The sequence below is a fragment of the Ammospiza caudacuta genome, chromosome 8 (genome assembly GCF_027887145.1).
Source record: "Ammospiza caudacuta isolate bAmmCau1 chromosome 8, bAmmCau1.pri, whole genome shotgun sequence".
Lineage (NCBI taxonomy): Eukaryota > Metazoa > Chordata > Aves > Passeriformes > Passerellidae > Ammospiza > Ammospiza caudacuta.
Window position 1 is genome coordinate 17633871 of NC_080600.1, and position 19254 is coordinate 17653124.

The window sequence follows — 19254 nt, forward strand, 5'->3', positions numbered from 1 at the left end:
AACTGCCCAGGAGCTTCCTGCAGTGGGAAGAGCTTGGCATTGGTGCCAGGAGTTCGCTTCTGAGGCAACAGCTCTGCATGCCAAGCCCTCTTTCCCAGGAAGGGACTGGACATCACCTGCTGCTGAGGAGGGGAGTGAGAGAGGAGCCTGGTGTTAACCAAGGCCAACCCAGCACATCTGTGTAAGAGCACCCTTCTTCATCAGCCCACAAGGGCTGACAGAGACAGCATCTGTCCTCAGGGTAAGCAAACTGAACATTGCACAGCATTTCATTCAGTGCCAAAATCTGAAGTGGTCAGTGCCTTTTATTTATTTCATAAACAGAAAGAAAGGTAAATGCCCGTATATTTACAATTCTAGTAAATAGGGAAGTCCATAACAGTGTGATTATTTCACAACAGCACATGAATACTGCATTCAGCAATGCTGTTCAACACAGATACCTCAAAACCGTTATCGCCAAACACACTATAGGTACCCATTATAAATACTAACATATTTCTATTTTCTTAAATAAACAAACATACAGCTTAATTCAGGAAGACCAAATGGTTCTGTGGTGCAATTCATTCCCTTTAAACATTTCTGCTGACAGACCAGGAATAATAAAAACAAACCCACTGCTTTGGAAGCCATGCAGTCCAGACTCTCACACTTGTTCTATGTAGATGCCATGCCTTTGTGCAGCACGGTTAATTTAAAAGGAGTAAATTATCTTTCTGTTAGAACAGGAAAGTATTTCTTCTTGGTAGGTACTTGACAAACCAAGTCTTTAACTTCACCACTTCACAGAAAGCTGGCTGCAGTCTTGATTCAGTTGAATCTTAGAACTGAGAGTTCAGAAGAAATAACTGAATATAATCTGTAGCAGCAAAACATAACCAAGTAATTTCTAAGGGCCATTTCAGGAAAGTGGTTATTAGTGAAGTTCCACTGAGCAAATTGTCCCACAGAGGCAGGTTGTAAATGATGGTCTAGGTAAGCTTTTCATGTTGAATCTGGTAGTAACATGCCTGAATTAAAACAAAGTTCAGATTAGCACAATTGCCAGTTCACAACAAAGCATCACACACAAAAAGGTTGAGTTTTTTCCCTATGCAAGAAAACGGAGGACAAGGCTCTCTACAAGCAGTGATGCTACAGTGGCACTCAACACATGAGAACCTTCTGATACAAGAGCTAGCAAAATGAGCAACAGGAGACTAAGTTACAAATTATATTCAACACCTAATCAAGCAAGATAGCATGATTTGGGACTCCATACTTTCACAGCTCCCACTATGCCTAGATGAAAGCATATTTTTGGTTACAAGTCTCTCTTTGCCCTTTGACAGAAGGACTCAAAAATAGAAAATATTTTACAGGACAAGGATGCAGGGATGAAGCATTTCAAAAGCACTCAGAGTGAAAAGCAAAGGTTTCCATCACCCTGACTGCATGTTGCGAGTTATTCACTTCTTAATGATGGCTCAAATATGCACTGGGTCAGGTCAGCCAGGATCAGAAACTTAATATAATGTCTCAGACAACATTTGCACTCATGGCAAATTAGATTCTACTTTGGCTTCCACCATGTAGGTTCCTTAGTAAATTTCAACCAATGCAAACCTTCCTTTTTTGCAACATTATGAAACTAATAGGTCTTTAAAAAAATCCTCTGGAACTCAACTTTTTTGAGTTTGCACAGACAGAAAATACAATCATGATCACCTAACACTTCAGTTTAAGATTTTTCCTTAAACTTGAGATTAACAGCCTCCCTCCAAAACAACACCACTAAAAGGCTCCACACTGCTGACTAGTCCCAAGATCCGCGTGATAAACCGTTTTGAGGTAGCAAAACAATGTATTTCTATTATGAATGTCTTAGTGTATAAGAGGATATTCTTCCAAACACATACTCTTCCTTTTCCCATACTTAAAAAGATAAGAATACTTAATAAAATGTGGAGAGTGACAGTGTGGGGTTTTTTCCCCCTAAAACTGCATTCTTGGAAAGTCTTGATGTAATGTTAGACTTAAACTTTAATGGAATGGCTAATCTCCAAAGAAGCACTTCATTTCAGTTTTTATAGGGAGAGTAAGGCTTGTTAAGTCGCAGGGGAATGACAAGTGAGCATTTAGAACATTCCAACAGTAACCAATATTACCTTTGAGCAATCCACATTTGCACATTACACCATTTTTCTTAGAGGTACCTGCAATTAGGAGGTTAGCCAAAACTTTACATTAAATTTCCTTGCCTATCCTAGTAAAAAATTTCAATTAAAGTCAAAGAAGTTATAGCCTAATGTTCATATAATTGTCCTAAGCTGATCTTCATTGCTAAAAGCTGATTATTTCCAAAGAAAGTCTTTAGTAACTCTGAATAATTTTCATACCTTCAAGGTAGTGAACATGATGCCTTGCTCCCCATGCTGGAGATAGGGATCCATCAGGTCCTCGATTAAGTGCACCTCAGACCCCAAATTCCTTATCCTGCCACATGTGAGAGTGGGAAAGTGAACATGGGAACACAAGTTGCCAGTATTATGTTTCTTAATTCTGAATTCAGGGCTTTTTCACAATAAAGACTGTTCAAGACTTTTTCAGACCAAAGCAAACAGTCAAATTGGAGAATTTATAGTTACAAAAAGCCAGTAAGTAATCCCATAACAAGCAGCAGGAGTGTTTAACACAGAAGTCCTTGTCCTGCCAATGCTCACTTATGACTGATGCCACCCTTGGTGCCTACCTGGCTCGTAGCACCACATAGAGAAAAACAGGAAATAAGTCATCCATGGACCACAGAAAATCTTCCTGAAGGGTCTCAAGTACACTCTGGGAGATCTCTTCAAAAGTCTGCTGGATCACCTTCAGCTTGTCAGCTGGGGTAAATGTGGTACTGTTTGGAGAGCAAAAGCAAACCAGGATAACAGTAAGCAGTGAGAGATCTGCATCTAAATTAGGAAGGGTTTGCTGGCCACCATGGCCCTCCCCATGCCCATGGAGGTCAGTCAGACATTGACACTGCAGCAGCCAGGGCTGCCAAGGCTGCACAGGACCCAGGTTACAAGCACCACAGCAAGGCACACTACTGCAAGGCAGACTCTCGTCACACTTTTATGGTGTTTTAATATAGTAGTAAAAGGGGAAAAATTCCTTTCTAAAATATTCCTAATTTCTTAAATTCTTGCACAAAAGACACAGAAAAGCCTCCCATGCTCAGGTGACTTGCCCACAGCTGTTTGGAAATGCACATGTGTATTTGACAGACATCCTTATGCCCTTGATTCTAAATGGTGCCCTACAGACACCTTTCAGTTGTGTTCATGAAGCAACACTTCATTCCCCAGCAGGAGAATTTGCATCTTTACTCAGAACTGGAAAATGTCTTAGTGACTTCTCTTACAAAGGTGAACAAAAAAGAGTGACATGTAAAGGATCCCAGTCAAGTAAACCAGATACTACTGTGGCAGGGACAGTGAAACACTGAAAGACAGATTACAAAGAATTACCTGATTTGCTGTAAACATTCAACAGCAGAGGCAAAGCAGGCATCTTTTGTGTTTGATGATACCTGTGTAATCATGGTAAGATTTATCAGGCAGGTTCAGTACCCCCACTGTTCAGTGTTGAGCCTCTTTCAACAAGATAATGATTAAGAATGTAAACTATACATTTTTTCTAAGCAGAAAGTATATAATGATATAACTCTCTTAATTAAGCAGCTTGAAAATCTCTATGCTAGACATTCATTCTCACACTTTCATAACTGGAGACCAAGCAAAGGTCTCTTGATTTCATTGCCAAGTCTGTCAGTGAGTGACAAAGCTGGCCTGATGGCCACTGTAAGAAATCACAGAATGGCTGGGGCTGGAGGGGACCTCTGGAGATCAAGTCCAGTGCCCCTGCTAAGTCATTACTATAGTATTTAAATAGTAGGCAAACTTAAGGGAAATATAATAACATGGCATATCTTAAGCAAAGAGCCTGGCCAAAAATTCTTTGATCACTTTGATGATTTCAGTTTCTTGAAAGAACCACTGGGCAAAACACATAAACAAGGCCCAATGAACATACCTTTCTACTCTCTCCAAGGATGGACACAGTTCCTGGCCAAAACTTCCTGCAAGAAACATAGTCCACTGAGAAAACATAATCTTAACGTATTTTTCGCATTACAGGAATGAAGTCATCGTGTTCTGAGACACAACAGCCCTTCCTCCAGGATCAGCTACACCTCACACAGGTACCCAGGAAAACTGTAATTTGAAATGTCTCTGATTTTGGAGCAACACCAATGTTTACCTCGTTCCCATCCCTTCCACTTCCCTGTTTTGGAAGAGGGAAGGTCTGAGTCACTCTTAACCCTTCTAATTAGCTTGAAGACATGTCTAGATGCATTTGAATCAGAGAAAATACTTTAGAAAGCTGGGGCTTTGTTTTAGTTGCTTTACTTAATGACATGCCATAACCTGTTGCAGTTTCTGTTTTGCTGTACTCACGCTTGCACTCCCAGGAAGCTGAGAAGAGCCAGATCAGTCTGTTTGTTTAGGCGCAAGACGCATTCCCAGTAAATGTCCTCCTCACGCTCGTTGTCCAAGGCATAGAGCATAAACAGAGGGGGATAGAGGCGTGGCAGTAACACAGGGAGCAGCAAGCCAAAACTGGTTACCACGTAGCTGCAACAAAAAACCAGAAGGGGTGGTTTGCAAAGGAAGACATAAAAAACCTAGTTATCTATAAAAATTGAATGAAAATCATTGGAACAAATCTTTCATGTATCACAAGTCTATTCTATGAGGGATAAGAGTAAAGAAATAAGTACAAATCCATCAAATAGCAACTCTGATAAGATTATAAATTACCTCCAGTGCTCTTATCCAAAATGCTTTTCTGAAGCCCAGGCTCAAGCCTTAACTTGCTTACCCATAACAGACAAAAGCAAGTTTTGTTTTAAGTAAAGAACCACTGCACGGACAAGCGTGAATGCTTATTACAACCATAACATGGAATTTTGCTTATCAGAATTTGTCATCACAACCCAAGGGGAAGACAAACCACTGCTTAGATCCATCAGTTGAATATTGTTTATCTTTCTTCCCCCAAAGAAGAAAAAAAAAATGCAACAAATGCTTTGTTTTTCCTTTATGTACCCTGGCTCAGGAGATTCCGATCTGGAATCAGATTTCCCACTGCAAAATGATCGCCTTCCTTTTGACTCCGTCATCAGAAATGGAATTGTGCTGCCCTCTTCCGGGAGATCAGGAAACAAGAACCTAAAAGGCAAAACACGTAAACGCATTTGAGGTCACATCTACACGTTTCCACAGATCTCAGCACTAAGGCAAGACAGGAGAAAAAAAAGACAGCAAAAATAATATATGGTGGGCTAAGACAGCACAGGTAACACACAGAGTACCAGCTCCCTGGAGGAAAACTTAGGAATGCCAACCCCTCCCTTGACAAGGACACCTTTCCTACATTAACATTACTTTCCTCCAGACGAGGCTTCTAACTGTTAGTAATTTGGAGTATTTCTGCTTTCAGATTGGCAGGACACATTCTCAAGAAGCCAAGCCAGCTCTTCATAGGAAGATTGTTCATCCATTGGTAAGAACTTTATGGAATACACTGGGATTCCCTATCCTCACTAGTGTTCTATACCCTTTGAACACTGTCTTTGCACAGCCCTGATATCCACAGACACTAAACTGTAAATCCATATTCCAGGTGAGCTGCTTACAGCCACATTTTGAAATACAATGTAGGATGTAACACACTAGTTTAATTTTTCCATTTTTGACAAAATATTCAAGACTCCTTAAAAAGATAGGAAAATACAAACAACCCCCAAAATTAAGTTACAATGCCAGCACCTTTGAACTGTACAACACTAGGTAGCTTCAGGACATGGGGCAGCTTTCATGAATTCAGCAGCAGTTTGACTTGAAAATGAGTCTCATTACCTGACCAGCTGGAAGATGCGTTTGAGGTAGGACTTGATCTCCCTTACAGCCTCCTGCAGCAGTCGTCGATTGGCTCCTACACCAACATAGGTCATTCTGTAGACAGCCACCAGCGTTTCCACCAGCTTGCCCAAGGGATGCAGAGGAGTATCACAAGCCTGAGACAATGTATATTAATTGGCCAGTCAGATAGGTCAATGGCAAACAAGTTTAAAAAAATGGAATCCAAGACAGATGGGTGAAAGATCCAACAACAGGCTTACAAGAAAATATTACAAGTATCTAAAAAATGAGCTATATTTAACAAATTGCCATTTGAATTATAAAATTTCTGTGTCAGCTAAACACAATTTATAGGAGTCAAGACAGTACAAGAACTTGTGCTACTACTTGGACTAGTCATCTGCTCAGTAATCTTAAAATCGACATGCAAAAATTAGCAAGTATTTCAAGATGCTTTGCTGGGATCCAACATTAAAGAATGAAAACAGTAACTGAACAGAAAGTGACTTTAAGAGAGCATTCATTAGGTATTCAATTATTTTAGTCTTAGTTGTGGACTTCAATATAATAAGTGATGAGCAAACATGAACTATGGATTACAAGAGTGCAAATATGGAAGTAATTAGGAAAGCTATTACAAAGTGAGCTTGTCATGCCTTATTATGTGAGCATTTCAGTCACAATACCTTTATCAAATATTTTTTTATATTTTCATATTTTTCCAGGGTGAAGGCACCAATGTGTTGTGGAATGAACTCCAAGCTTTCCAGTGTCTGAGTATGTGAGCGGCTCAGTAATTCTGGGCTGCAGTTTAAAAAGACAGACATTGTACAGGTTGAGACACACAATGGGGAAAAACCCCTGACATTAACAACTCAACTAGTAATAACCATCAGCATGTTCCTGAAAGGGTTTGTAGTGCAGAGCAGTAAGGTTATGATTTCGTTTGGGATTTGCTGCTGTTTTAACTAAAACTTTACAGCCAGTTTCAAGTTTAGAGCTGAGTGCAATTGCAGTTTCTCTCTCCATCCTCTCTTGCTTGGTGACACATTCTCTAGGAGCCTACCTGTCTTTGTGCTGCCGTCGGTTGGTGGTCAGAGCCACCGCAATGTTGTCCCAAGCCTTCCATCTGTCCCCCTGGCCAGGGCTCTCACAGCCAAGCTGGTTCCAGCATTCTTCAAATACTGCCTTCCATTTCTCATCAGGGGACACTGCCAGGATCCCAAGTTTCCGCCTAATAAAATGACCAGTGGGTCTGTTAAAATCAAATAGCAATGAAACAACACATTCAGCTTGAAAACCACTCATGGCTAATGTCAATCTCATCTCTCACACTGTTTTACCAAAAGCTGAGAAACTTAACAGACTCTACTGTGAACCATGTTTTATCACTAAGAATAAAGTTAGAACCTACTACTAATACCTACATTAGAGGACAGCTATGAACCTTGTTAGTTTTACTCTTTCTTGCAGCCTTCCAGGAAATGGTACAGCAAAGGTCTGGTGCTTATCTTTATCACTGGTATCCATTCAGAAGTCTCAGGACACATTTGTATAGCAAGGACACAGCATAAGTAAGTCCCAAGCATCTCTCTGTCCTGGAGTGTACAAGTAGCACAGCTACCCACATAAATACCAAGGATGGCTACACAGCTTCTGACCCTAAAGTAGCAGCTACAGATAATGCTGCAGAGCATGTTAGGGATGTGCTGATAGAGAGCAAAACCAGCTCAGGCATCCTTTCACTGCCAGACAAAGCTCAGGGATCATCTGTAGCCAGAAGAAAACCAAGAGCTCTTTGCACGTATAAAGATATTTCAGACATATAATGAATTTACGGCTTTGAAAAGCTTTCTCAAAACAAGTAAGTGCTGTCAGGGTTAACAGGTCTATCTTGAATTAAATGAAGTGTCAGAAATTGTCAAACCTCTCATTAATATTTCTTCCAGCATATTTGAGATGAGAACTAGCAACACAGGTAATTTCCCCATGCTGCCAGCTTCACAAAGCAGGAAAAGTAGGCTCTAAGCCTTTTCAGAAATTATACCAGAAGATTTTCAACTTGAAGACAGTCAGAAGAGGATAGATGAAACCCTTATTTCACAAGCAATCCTCAAAAATATGTATATACATTTATTCATAGACTCCCTACTGGGGTAAAAAGCAGACAACTGTAAAGGCTGCAAGTGTTCAGTTCAGCAGGGAGGCCCTGCTTAACTTGCATGCTGTTGTAGGTGTCAGCACTGTCAAAAGAAATCACCAGTGAAAGCTTCAGGAAGCCAACTGACAAGTAATCTATGTAAAAATATTAGAGCTGTGTTTCCCATTTTAATCTGAAATTTCAGAGCACGTTTCCAAGACACTGAATCCCATACAGCAATTGCTAAACCATTACATGGTGCTACCACATACCAACATCTCACCATCAACTCTTTACTGTGCTTTCTTTTACTCAAAGATATATCAATTAGAACTTGAACATATTTTGATTTTTTTTCCCCAGAAATAATTAAGCAAATTACCCCAAGGCATCTGCTATACAGAGAGGTTTACAGATACTTTTCAAAGTGGTCTTTGCCACGGTATTAAAATGCTTTTCTGCAAATCAGCAACCTTCTATTTTCTTACACACGGTTTGGAAGAAGTGGAGGATCTAGTCAACTCTGTCCAAATATATCCCTACTGGCATTATTAAATGACACACTTAATTCATTAATTTGCTAACAAAGTAACTGGCAGAAGGCAGAGATCTGTTATTAACTTAATTTAATGGAACTTAAGTCTTTCTCAGGAGCTCAGAAGTCAGCAGCAGCTGTGAACTCAGGTTCTATCAGTCAGCTCCAACATAAACAAAAAAAAAAATTAGACTGCTACAGCACAGCACAGTAGCAGCACATCAGCTGTCCTGTAATTTCATGCCATTATTTGCATATTCAAGTAGTAATTAAAGCAAGAATAACTGTAACAGTAGGTTTATCTTATTTCTTTAGCAGCAAGAACGAGGAAAAATGTTTTCAAAACCTCACTGTTTCTTTGGAAGAAGTATTTTTGACCGGTCTTTGAGAAAAGACAATCTTTCTGTTCCTAAGTAATACTGAACCACATTTATTATTTAAAATAATAATTATTTATTATTCAACACTCACAGTGCTTTAGGCTTGTCCTTCTCATTCTCATACAAACTAGGTTTGAAGTAGGTTCCTGTGATTTTTATTCCAGATCCCCACTCTCCACTGAAGAGACCTTCAATATAATCTCCATTTGGCAAGGTCAGTGTTCCCTTGAGAAAAGATAATAAAACATTTAACTAAAATCCATTGGGAACCAAATGACAACCTTTTTATTTTCTTAGATGGTTAACAGTTTACAAGTGACAACTGCAATACAGACCTTTCCACTCAGAGTCCAGTTATCTGAAAATTCCCCCTCATAGACTGTATCATCCTCAGAAAGCAGAATTCCAGTCCCCTACAAAAAGAATCAAAGAACACAAAGCAGTAATTATAACAGAAGGGCAGACCACAGATGTAAAGATGCACTTTAGAAAACCTGTTTTTAATTCTTAGCAAATAGTAATTTCTAAGCTCTTTCTGAAGTAGTCCTAGGTTAGAGCAGGGACAATAAAGGCAATTCTAAAAGCATGGGCAATAGAAGATCAGAAGAGCAGAAAGTTTCCACAACCTAACACACACTCATCTGCCTCAGAAAGCTGCCACACTTAGAGGAGAAGTCCCTAAGCCCAGGGTCTGGTGTCCAACTCACCATCATTTTGTTGCTGCTGAAGGCTCCTTCGTAATACAGTCCAAACTGAGTAACCACAACACCATTGCCTTGGCAAACATCATCTTGCCACATTCCCATATACTTTTCTCCTCTGAAGAAAAATGAAGTGGGAAAAACAGAGCCTAAATAGTACATCTCTAGTCTTTCTTTGGCTTTACAGCCACAATGACCATTAAAGAAATCATCAGAAGAGAGTCACAGAGCACTTGCTTTGGGTCTGTCAGTTGAGGTTCACCAGACTATTTTTGGTACAAATAAATTAGAGTGAACTTTCTTTCCCAATTCACATTCCAAATTGGCCATATCCAAGCAAGCTGATGAGCTGAAACAGTGCTGCAGCCCTGTTAAGCCCACTGCACGCCCCAAGGAACTTGAGCAGCTTGTTTTGCCAAAGTTTTTATTTCTTTTACCTAAAGTCTGATGGCTCAAACTGAAGAGAATAAAAAAATCAAAAGAAACCAAGCTATTCTTCTTGGGGAATAGGAGGGAGACCTAGAAAGTCATACATGACATTTTTGAAATATTAAGAGTACAAATATTGTGAAGAAACACATCATATTGTGCCAAGTTTCTATATAACAGCCTAACAAAGGTCACAACATTAAAAAAATTATTATACAATTAAAGATTGCTTACAAATAAACATCAGCCTCTTTCAGACTATTTAAAATACTATTTTTTTCTTTATATAAGTGCATAGATGTCAGGCTAGAGTTGTTTGAAACTTAGTGCAAGTCTCAAATATTTCCAAACAACCTATTTTTCCAGTTCTGGAAGAGAATGTGACATTTTCCCCATGCAATTAATAAAATATTAACTTCTTAAGGCCTTTTTTTCTGCTTTTAGAGGGAAACTAGTAATTGATTTGATACAATTCTGCTTGTTACCAAGCATTTTCCTTGAAATGTACCCAGGAAAAACTATGTTTATAGTAAAGAGAGTAAGTCCAACCATTAAACTAAGCTCAGGGGTGTTTCCCAGCTGACTGGCCCCATAGGGTGGCAGGAAGCTTCTCTGATGATTCATCCTGCCAGCTACAGAGGCCTCTGCTGGGTGAAGGGCCCTTGGAGAGAGATTCTGCATGCTCAGTTACTGGGATGGAAACTCAAAGTCCCACTTGTTCAAATAACTGTTTTGCAAAAATGACAGCAGGCAATAGTGTCTGCAGCTATTCCTTTTTAGTCTGGGCTGCAGAATAAGTGCAGAAAACAAATCCTGAGGACACAAAGACACACAGATTACCTCCCCAACACCAGAAGCAAAACTACATCAGGGCAGCTCACTCATGTTTGAGTAGTGCTGGAGTGAAAAGCAAATGCCACACTCCTCCTTCACCATGAATTAACATTGCATTTACAAATTCTGGAGGTGAGAGGATTTGCAAGAAAAGCTGGTATCTATTTGTCCCAGGAAGATAAATGACTAAAGAAAGTATGCAGACACGTCTTGGCACTACAGAGTAAGAACATAGGAAGGAACATAGGAAGGTAGGAAATACCTAGAGATATTACAACAGCTTTGTTTCAGAAAAACATCTCCCCTTTACACTCCAGACTTTTGCCTGCTTGGCTTTTCAAGTGGGCATTCAGTTAACCAACAACAGTTCCTTGGGCATTCACCAAAAGCTCTTTCCAGAAAAAACAACCATTAAATTGGTGACAGAAAGACAGATTATATTGATGTGTGCTCAGGGTTCATTTATTGCACGTATTTAGTGCAAGTCTGTCTCTGAGACCATCATTTCAGTCATCTGCCCTGAGAGGAAGCATCTTCCCTCCACTGCACTGGGAGAATAAGCCAATGGAAAATCTGAGCATGAGTTGAAATTCGTGAGCACCATTATCTGCCACTGAACAACCCAGTCTCATAGGTCTGAGATGAAAGAATACTCCTCACATGAATTTTTAACACTTTCAGCACATGCACCACACAACACCTCAATAAAACACCATACTCAGAGCTAGTTTTCAGGCAGGAGTATGACAGAAAACAAGACAAAAAAACAGTGCAATCCCTCCACCACTCACTCCAGAAGCAGCACTAAAAGGCAGTTTCTAGACTCATTTCTTTATACCATCAACCCAGAAAGCCCAGCAATTAAGAAGAAAGAAAAAGACATGCAGTATTCCTGGTACTCACAAATCACATCCTTGCCTATTCTTTTTGCAATTGCAAAATTGCATACCTGAGTTTTAAGGACTGTGGAAGCATTACCTTGTGATATCATCAAAAACTCCATAACCACTCTTCTTGTCCATTATCCACTGTCCAATGAACATACTGGGGGAAGAAGAGGTCAGCTTCCCACTGCGCAGCAGCCCGTGCCCGTGCCGCATGTTATCCTGGAAACACCCTTCATACACCTCACCCGTGGCATAGCTGCAACAGCAACACAGGAACAGCTCAGAGTCCTTCATCTGCTGCTCTCCTGGGGGGCTGGTTTGGGAGCTTCTGATTGATTCGTTTTGCTGGGTGCTTCCCCCAAACAGATAAGCCCTCTCTTTTTCCTTCTAGGAATTGCATTACAACCACACCAAACAGCAACTACAGTTAAAGTATGTTTGGGATAAAAGCGATCCTTTAATACAAGTCTTTGGATGCTTTATTGTTTTAAAGCCACTCTCTGCCCTGCAAGCAAGGCCATTGGAGGTGATACTTATCTCTCAGAGCAAAGAATCCTCTCTTATTGCCAGGTGGCAGCAACATTAGAGCAGACATTAACAACTAACCACTGTACAAGTTGCATTGTGAGCAAAGCAGAAAATAAGCTACACTAACTACAACCACAAGTCTGCAACGTAGGAAAGCTACACACAGAGCCTTGGTCAGAGCATCAGCCCTGCTCTCCTGCAGCCATGCAGTGCCAGCAACACAAGTGCCACAAGTTACCTGTACACTCCGTGCCCACACATTTTGCCTTCCTTCCAGTATCCCACGTAATGGTCCTCTTTATTCAGTGCTTTGTTGGGCACTCTGTATTCCCCATACCTGCCAGGGCAGAGATGGAACACAAGCAGCTGTAACACCAGCACATTTCATTAACAGAGCAGACACACAAAACAGAGCAATTCTAAAATCAGAACGCTCTCTCTCATTTTTGTGCATCTTTAACTACAGCAGTCACAGATAAGAGTTTTTATAAGAGAAAGTAAGAATTCAGCATCACTAGATGGTCAATTTAGTCCATACTGCTCTCTCCTGTTTGATTGTGACATTATAAATACTGCTCTCACAGCCACAATGCAGTGTTTTTCTCAGGCCATGAGTCTTTTCAAATCATACGACTGCTTCTACCTTTATTATTTTCTTCAGCTCTTGATAATTCAAGTACACTCTATTCCAGGGAAAGATAAGGGCATGTAATGCTACAGAAAAGATTTTTTCAAAAGATGCTAGCTTCCAGTAATGCTCAGTGACAAAGAATTATTCACAGTTTCAGTATGCCTGAAAAGAATGAGATACACAACTGTATTTATTGATTTTCATCTCCTGAGGAGATTAAAATCCAGTTCTGAAGGTTCTCTTCAGAACATGTCCTCCCAACATGACACTGCTGTTAACTGCTGGGACTATAACATGCATGCTGAAATACAAGTATACACATTTGATAATTTCAGCAATTACAGCTAAATACTAATCCATTTCTTTCTGGCTGGGACTTGTTTGCAGTATTTCCATCTCCAACAACCCTAAAATCTCCAGGATTAGTTACTTAGTTACAAATGACCAAAGCTCTAATCTTGTTTTATAGTTTGACATTACGCCAATAGCCAAGAGGAATTTTAAAAAGCTGTCTGCGGTCAGACCCCATTTCAATTCCCCTCCAACCCAGTATTTTGAAAATACATCTCAAAGTCAATAAGACTTCTCACATATTTTTATCCTGCCCAATACAAGCATGTCTGCTCACAAGATGCAGATAAAAATGCCTTTGGAAATAAATTAATATCTCAGCCTCAACGGTGTTATAAGCAGATTCTTGGCAATGCAGTCCACAGATTAATTCAAAGCTAATTGAATTAATTCAAAGCTAATAATAAAAGTAATATATTGAGTTATTTTCAAGTGGTTTTCCTTGTTTCAGACCTTCCATTCAGCCTACTTTCAGTCTCCTCTGTACTAGTTATCTTCATCATCAAGATCACATACTCTCATTAGTTTTCACCCAAACCCTGAAGTCTCAGTTCAAGATTTTGTCTCTTTGCTAAATTACTAAACCTTTGCTCTACCAGAAATATAGCAAAGAAAACACTAGAGAAGATGCATCACTATGTTGTAAGACAGGCCAGTAAGATTCACTGCAAAACCTTTAATTAAAAAGGTTTTGTTGTTTGCTCCTACAACAAAAAGTATTTCTTGCCTGGCTCTACAAGTAGTTAGGATATCTTACCCATCCTCCAGCCCAGTCCGGAAAGTCCCAGAGTACATTCGTCCATCTGCCCATTTTAGGATCCCTCTGGAAAATACAAACCCATGCAAATATGTAAGACAATTTTTGTCTTTTGCACTTTAAAAATACCTTCTGTGAGTGAGCCTACTTATTGCTACAGCAACCACTTCATTTTGGTTTCAACAGCTCCAGTGCTTTTACCTTCCATGGGGTTTTCCTGAAAGCCACCTCCCATCATAAACAGCATCCTTGAATCGAGGGTCCTTGTAGAAGGTGTATTTGGCACTGCGAGAAATAGGAGGTTCCTGTCTTGGCACATTCCCACCAGCTCCATACAGGACCATGTCAGAAGTCCCTCTAAGGGCCTGATCCACTGCTTGGCTTATTGCCCTCAGCCACTTGGTCTGAAACAGAAAGTGGTTCATGACAGAATTTAGCCAGCAGCTGTCTTTGCACCGGCTCTCACCTTTACAGCAAGCACAATCATGCCACTGGCACTGCTCAGCACAGTGCTGTGCACTGCAACGCTGCGACACTCAGGCACAGCCAGCCTGCACACTCAGCTGCAGAAAGACTTCGTTACTGGGGAATACTCAGGAAAATCCTTCTCCAAGTTTGATTTCACAACGGGAGAAAAAGCATCATCTGTATCACTGAAGCTGTTTTAAATTTGTAGAAATGCCCACCTTTTCCTGTGGTGTTGAAGAAACAAGAACAAATTGCTCTTCAGGTGTTGTAATCTTCAACCCATTCCTACACAGGGAAAAAGTATTTTAATCTCTGAAATTCCATCCTGAAACCCCAAGATTTCTTAGAGCACTGATATTGTGCCTTCTCTTCCCTACCCCAGCTAGCATTCCCTTAAAGTTAGCAATAAAAAGAAGCAGCAGAAAGAAGACTTGCTTCCCTCTCGACCACCTTAATCTTTCTGATGTTTACACAACTTTTTTTAAGACACAGAAATACATTTTCTGAAACAAGAAAAAAGGGTAGATATGGCTGCAATCACTGCATTCCACTCCAAGTTCACAGTAATTGGTTACAAAATGCTCATCTTTTCTCCCAAAAGATCAGACTGTTTCAGCACCACAAGCAAGAATACTCACACATTACCAGTCTCTTCTGAAAGAGCTTCTACCCACAGTGTGGACAAGGGGAAGATATGGTGTGTTGAGAACTGTAGGAAAGGAGAAAGGAAACATCACCAGTTACTGATCCATTAACCCAGCCCCACTTTTTTCCAAATGGTTTATTTTTTCCCCTTTGTTTGAGAACTAGCAAAAACTGAGCATTAGGGACTCTTTCCACCAACTTTGCTTCAAGCAACAGCCAACAGAAACCATGCCAGCCACAGGCCAATGCAATCAAATGTTAAAAAGACACATGATGTCAGATTTATTTTTACACTGGAAAAACTTCAGTGTATGAAAAATATGTGGTGTTTGAAGCAGAGAAAAGGTTTTGTTGCTGGCTGCAAGCTGGCTCACCTGAGCATGTACCAGAGCATCATTGAAGAGGATGAACCAGTTCACAGAGAACCTTCCTGCGTGCTGCAGGGACAGGGCCCGATTGCTGCTCTCACAGATCAAACGCCGCTCCGGCTTCCGCAAGGAGTCCTGCAGGGAGGGCAACACAAAGTGACACAATCCCACTCCTCACTGACTGTGACTGAGGGCTGCTGCTTTAGTCTTTCACAGGAAAGCTTTCCAAGCCTTTCCAAAGTAAAGAGCACTACAGCAACACCAGCTGGAAAACACTGGGACAGCAGCATCAGTAATGGACACAGGCACTAAGAGCAAGAGATTCAAGCTGCAGATGGACTGGAAATCATCACCATACCGTCATTTTCCCAGGAAAGGTCTTCCAGAAGCCAAGGGTGTATTCTGCTTCTTTCATTTTTCTGCTAAGATGGACAGCAAGGTTCTCATAACATGAACTAGAATCCTGCAGCTTCTGGTATTCTGGAGATGCCTGCAGGGCACAAGGTAAGGCAGAGCTGAGGGTGCTGCTGATCCCCTGTACCAACACCACCAACCAAGCTGCAACACAACTGCTCATTTTATTAAATCTGCACTAAGGGCATGACAGTTGGTCTGGGTAATAAGCAGAGCAGACAGTTATTTTTTTGGTCACATGTTCTGTTAGTGTCCTGATAGTTTTTAAAAATCACAAGAAGGTCCCTGAATGTTACAAGGAGAATGATTAATACACAATTACATGATCTACTTTCTTGCAGCTCAATAAGCTGTCCCAGAAGTAGTGCTCATAACTGCAGGAACAATACTCTAAATTACTAATTACAATATTGGGCTAAATGTACAAGTAGTTACTGTGCCTGTTTAGTCATCTTTTATTTCAAAACAAAGTAATTATACACATCTAAATGGGTGGTAAAAGTCTACCTAATACATATGTAGTGTTTTTTGTAGAGTATTACAGCCAAGGGTAGCTGCAATGATGCCAGATGAAACTGAAAAGCAACAGGCAAATATCAAAACAATGTATTTGCAATTAAGCACTCAGGCACACAAACAAGCTCTGGCAGAATAACAAGTTTCTACCTGTCATGTGATTTGTGCAAGTGGTGTAAGATTATGCAAATAAATCTACAAGATCTTCCCTGCAGCAAATACAAGTTTGAAGTAGCTCCTCTGAGGAATAAACTGGTTTTAATTACCTGGCATTTGCTTCACACAGTTACTTCCAAGCTATAAGTTTCATGTGTTTATTTATTGCACTATAGATAGAAAAACCATCCTACCACTTCAAAACACGTGGCAAGCTTTAGCAAAGTTCTGGCATAATTATGAAGTCGTCCAAATGGCATGAAAAACAGAGCATTCAAAACTTCTACTAGCTGCAGGTTTTCCTCATTCTTCTCAGACAGTTTCTGTAACAGCTCCTGGTTTTTACTCAAGAAGTCCCTAAATGATGGGACCATTGGGAAACAGAGGGATGAGAGAAGAAAAAAGACATTAAGACATCAGTGATGTGTTATGTAAATGAGCCCAGATTGCCCCTTTTTGAATTATCATAAACCCATAAAAATTGTAAGGGCAAGTGCACGCTGCTTATTCATCTATTTACAATTTAGTTTCAGGAAGTACAGCAATAAAGATATGTAGCTAAAACTGCAATACAAGACTTGTTTTTTACTTCTAATTTCATATGCTCAGTCATCAAACTGGCTGAAGGAGGTTGACTATGTTGCTCACTTGGAGTGTAACCATTGCCTTTTTCCTCTTTACCACTTGATGAGTAAAGAACAAACAGGTGAGAAAGACATCCCCATTGCTTTTAGAGTAGCAAGTTTCTAACACTCTTGATTCATGCAAGAAGGCCTGAAAGAATCCTAACTTTGCTCTAGTGCACTTCCCTAAATATACTGAAATAATTTCTTCTCCCTCTGTTGTTCAAGGCAACTGAGCAGTTCTTCCTCAGAGAAAGGCAGGAAATCTGTTCAATCCTCAGTCTGATTTCCAAGAGGGAGAACTAATCTAGTTCAGAGAAGAAGAGGGAAATGATTCAGAAGACAATACATTAGCACACAAACCCAGAATTTCCTTATTAAAAGGAAAGCACATCTATTTTTCCCTCTCCTTTGCTGTAGGTGTGTGCTCACCAGTGCTGGCACACAGGACAGGTGCACTGAAACACATCCAGCTGGGAAACAGTTAAACCACAAGTTGCAAGAATCAGGTGAGGCTGAGAAAGCAGGGCCCAGGGACAGCAAAACAGATCAGAGTTCACAGCAGACTCCCTAAGAATGCTACACAATTAGTGAGATGCCATCTCACACAAACTACTGTGCCTTGTCCAGGTCTGCTAGTGGTACTTAAGAACTCTGTTACTGAACAAGCCTTAGGAATAAAGTCTTCCTTTGAGAGAAGACTGTTTTTCCTAATTTTAAATTTATGCCTCTGGACAGCTTGCTATTTTTAATTTTGAGATCCTCACATGGAGGTTTCTCTGTTGAAAAGCATCAAATAATAATAGACAACATTCATTACAGCTTGTCTACTCTTTTAGAGGACATCTCAAAAACCTGCCAACTATGGAGACTTCCATTGAAGCTGGGACCTTTTTTAAAGTCAGGACTACATCTAATGCATTCATGCTGCAGAACATCCATAAAAGATGGGCTGACACCATTAACCATTTACTTAAGACAGTACCCCTCAGGGAGGGAGTGGGGGGGAAATTCATCATTAGCATCAAAGATATTCTTAACTTTCCTTTGCAAGAAGCAGGACAAAACTTGCACACATCTCTTCCCTGAAGTGTTATTTACCTAATGAGACCCTGGTTGCAGGAGGAGAAGCTGTGACACCCAGCAGTGACAACTGAGGTGATGAATTCAGCACTGGGTGATTTCAGTATGAATTATAAACAAGCTTATACTTGAACTAAGATTTCCTCTAAGTCATCCTAAAAATCCTGACCAATGAAAAAAGATTCTCAGTATCTCTCAGCAGGGTGATTCTGTATTTAGACTTTGGCACTGATCCTCAGAGGGCAGAATATTCTTCGTCCTAGGTACCAGCCTTTCCAAGAACTTCCAGTACCGTAATTTATACTGCATTCAAAGCACTCCATAAACATTAACTGAATTAGTCCCAGTTACAGAATTTGTGAAGGAAAGGCAGCAATTCCACAGACAAATTAAAAATTACCCTCAGTACAACTTCTTCAGAGCACTAGGGTGAGAGACCCAGCATGACTACTTTATTTCCTAGGCAAAACCTCTACAGAAATAAGAGAAAAGCTTCAGGATCTGGAAACCTCAACTGTACTGTCTCAGTCCTTCAAATACAATTCCTTCCTCACATTTACAGCATGAAATAGGGCAAAGAAACCTTGAGAGGCAGAGAAGATGCACATGCAGAAATACTTTTGCATCATTTTAAAGCACTTCCATAAACTTAAAGAATTCAAATGAAATTCATTCATCTAATCTACTGGAGCTAATTTTCTTTGGTATTTTCTTGACAGCAACGTTTGAAAGAATAAACACTAACACTGAATAATGATGAACATTTAACCTCATTTATCTAAAGTTTAAAAAAAATCATGACCTGAACTCTGTTTCTTTGAAGGAACTCCCAATAACAAGCTTTTTTTCCACCT

The 19254-nt window shown here is 40.2% G+C and overlaps 1 protein-coding gene across 1 annotated transcript in view; it reads right to left on the reverse strand.

Moving 5' to 3' along the window:
- Window positions 1–286: 286 nt before the first annotated feature.
- The window catches only part of ALS2 (alsin Rho guanine nucleotide exchange factor ALS2), a 36839-nt gene continuing 17871 nt past the window's right edge, over window positions 287–19254 (reverse strand). The window contains exons 13-34 of the mRNA XM_058809220.1: window positions 16889–17051; window positions 15967–16098; window positions 15615–15743; window positions 15234–15304; window positions 14814–14880; window positions 14329–14531; window positions 14128–14193; window positions 12627–12725; window positions 11952–12116; window positions 9717–9828; window positions 9345–9422; window positions 9101–9234; window positions 7021–7188; window positions 6641–6758; window positions 5952–6109; window positions 5139–5261; window positions 4488–4664; window positions 4063–4108; window positions 3498–3559; window positions 2735–2884; window positions 2382–2478; window positions 287–1013 (exon numbers count right to left, since the gene is read on the reverse strand). Of these exons, the coding sequence (XP_058665203.1) occupies window positions 975–1013; window positions 2382–2478; window positions 2735–2884; window positions 3498–3559; window positions 4063–4108; window positions 4488–4664; window positions 5139–5261; window positions 5952–6109; window positions 6641–6758; window positions 7021–7188; window positions 9101–9234; window positions 9345–9422; window positions 9717–9828; window positions 11952–12116; window positions 12627–12725; window positions 14128–14193; window positions 14329–14531; window positions 14814–14880; window positions 15234–15304; window positions 15615–15743; window positions 15967–16098; window positions 16889–17051 (2557 nt within the window). The 3' untranslated portion in view covers window positions 287–974. The remainder of the gene's footprint in view (window positions 1014–2381; window positions 2479–2734; window positions 2885–3497; window positions 3560–4062; window positions 4109–4487; window positions 4665–5138; window positions 5262–5951; window positions 6110–6640; window positions 6759–7020; window positions 7189–9100; window positions 9235–9344; window positions 9423–9716; window positions 9829–11951; window positions 12117–12626; window positions 12726–14127; window positions 14194–14328; window positions 14532–14813; window positions 14881–15233; window positions 15305–15614; window positions 15744–15966; window positions 16099–16888; window positions 17052–19254) is intronic.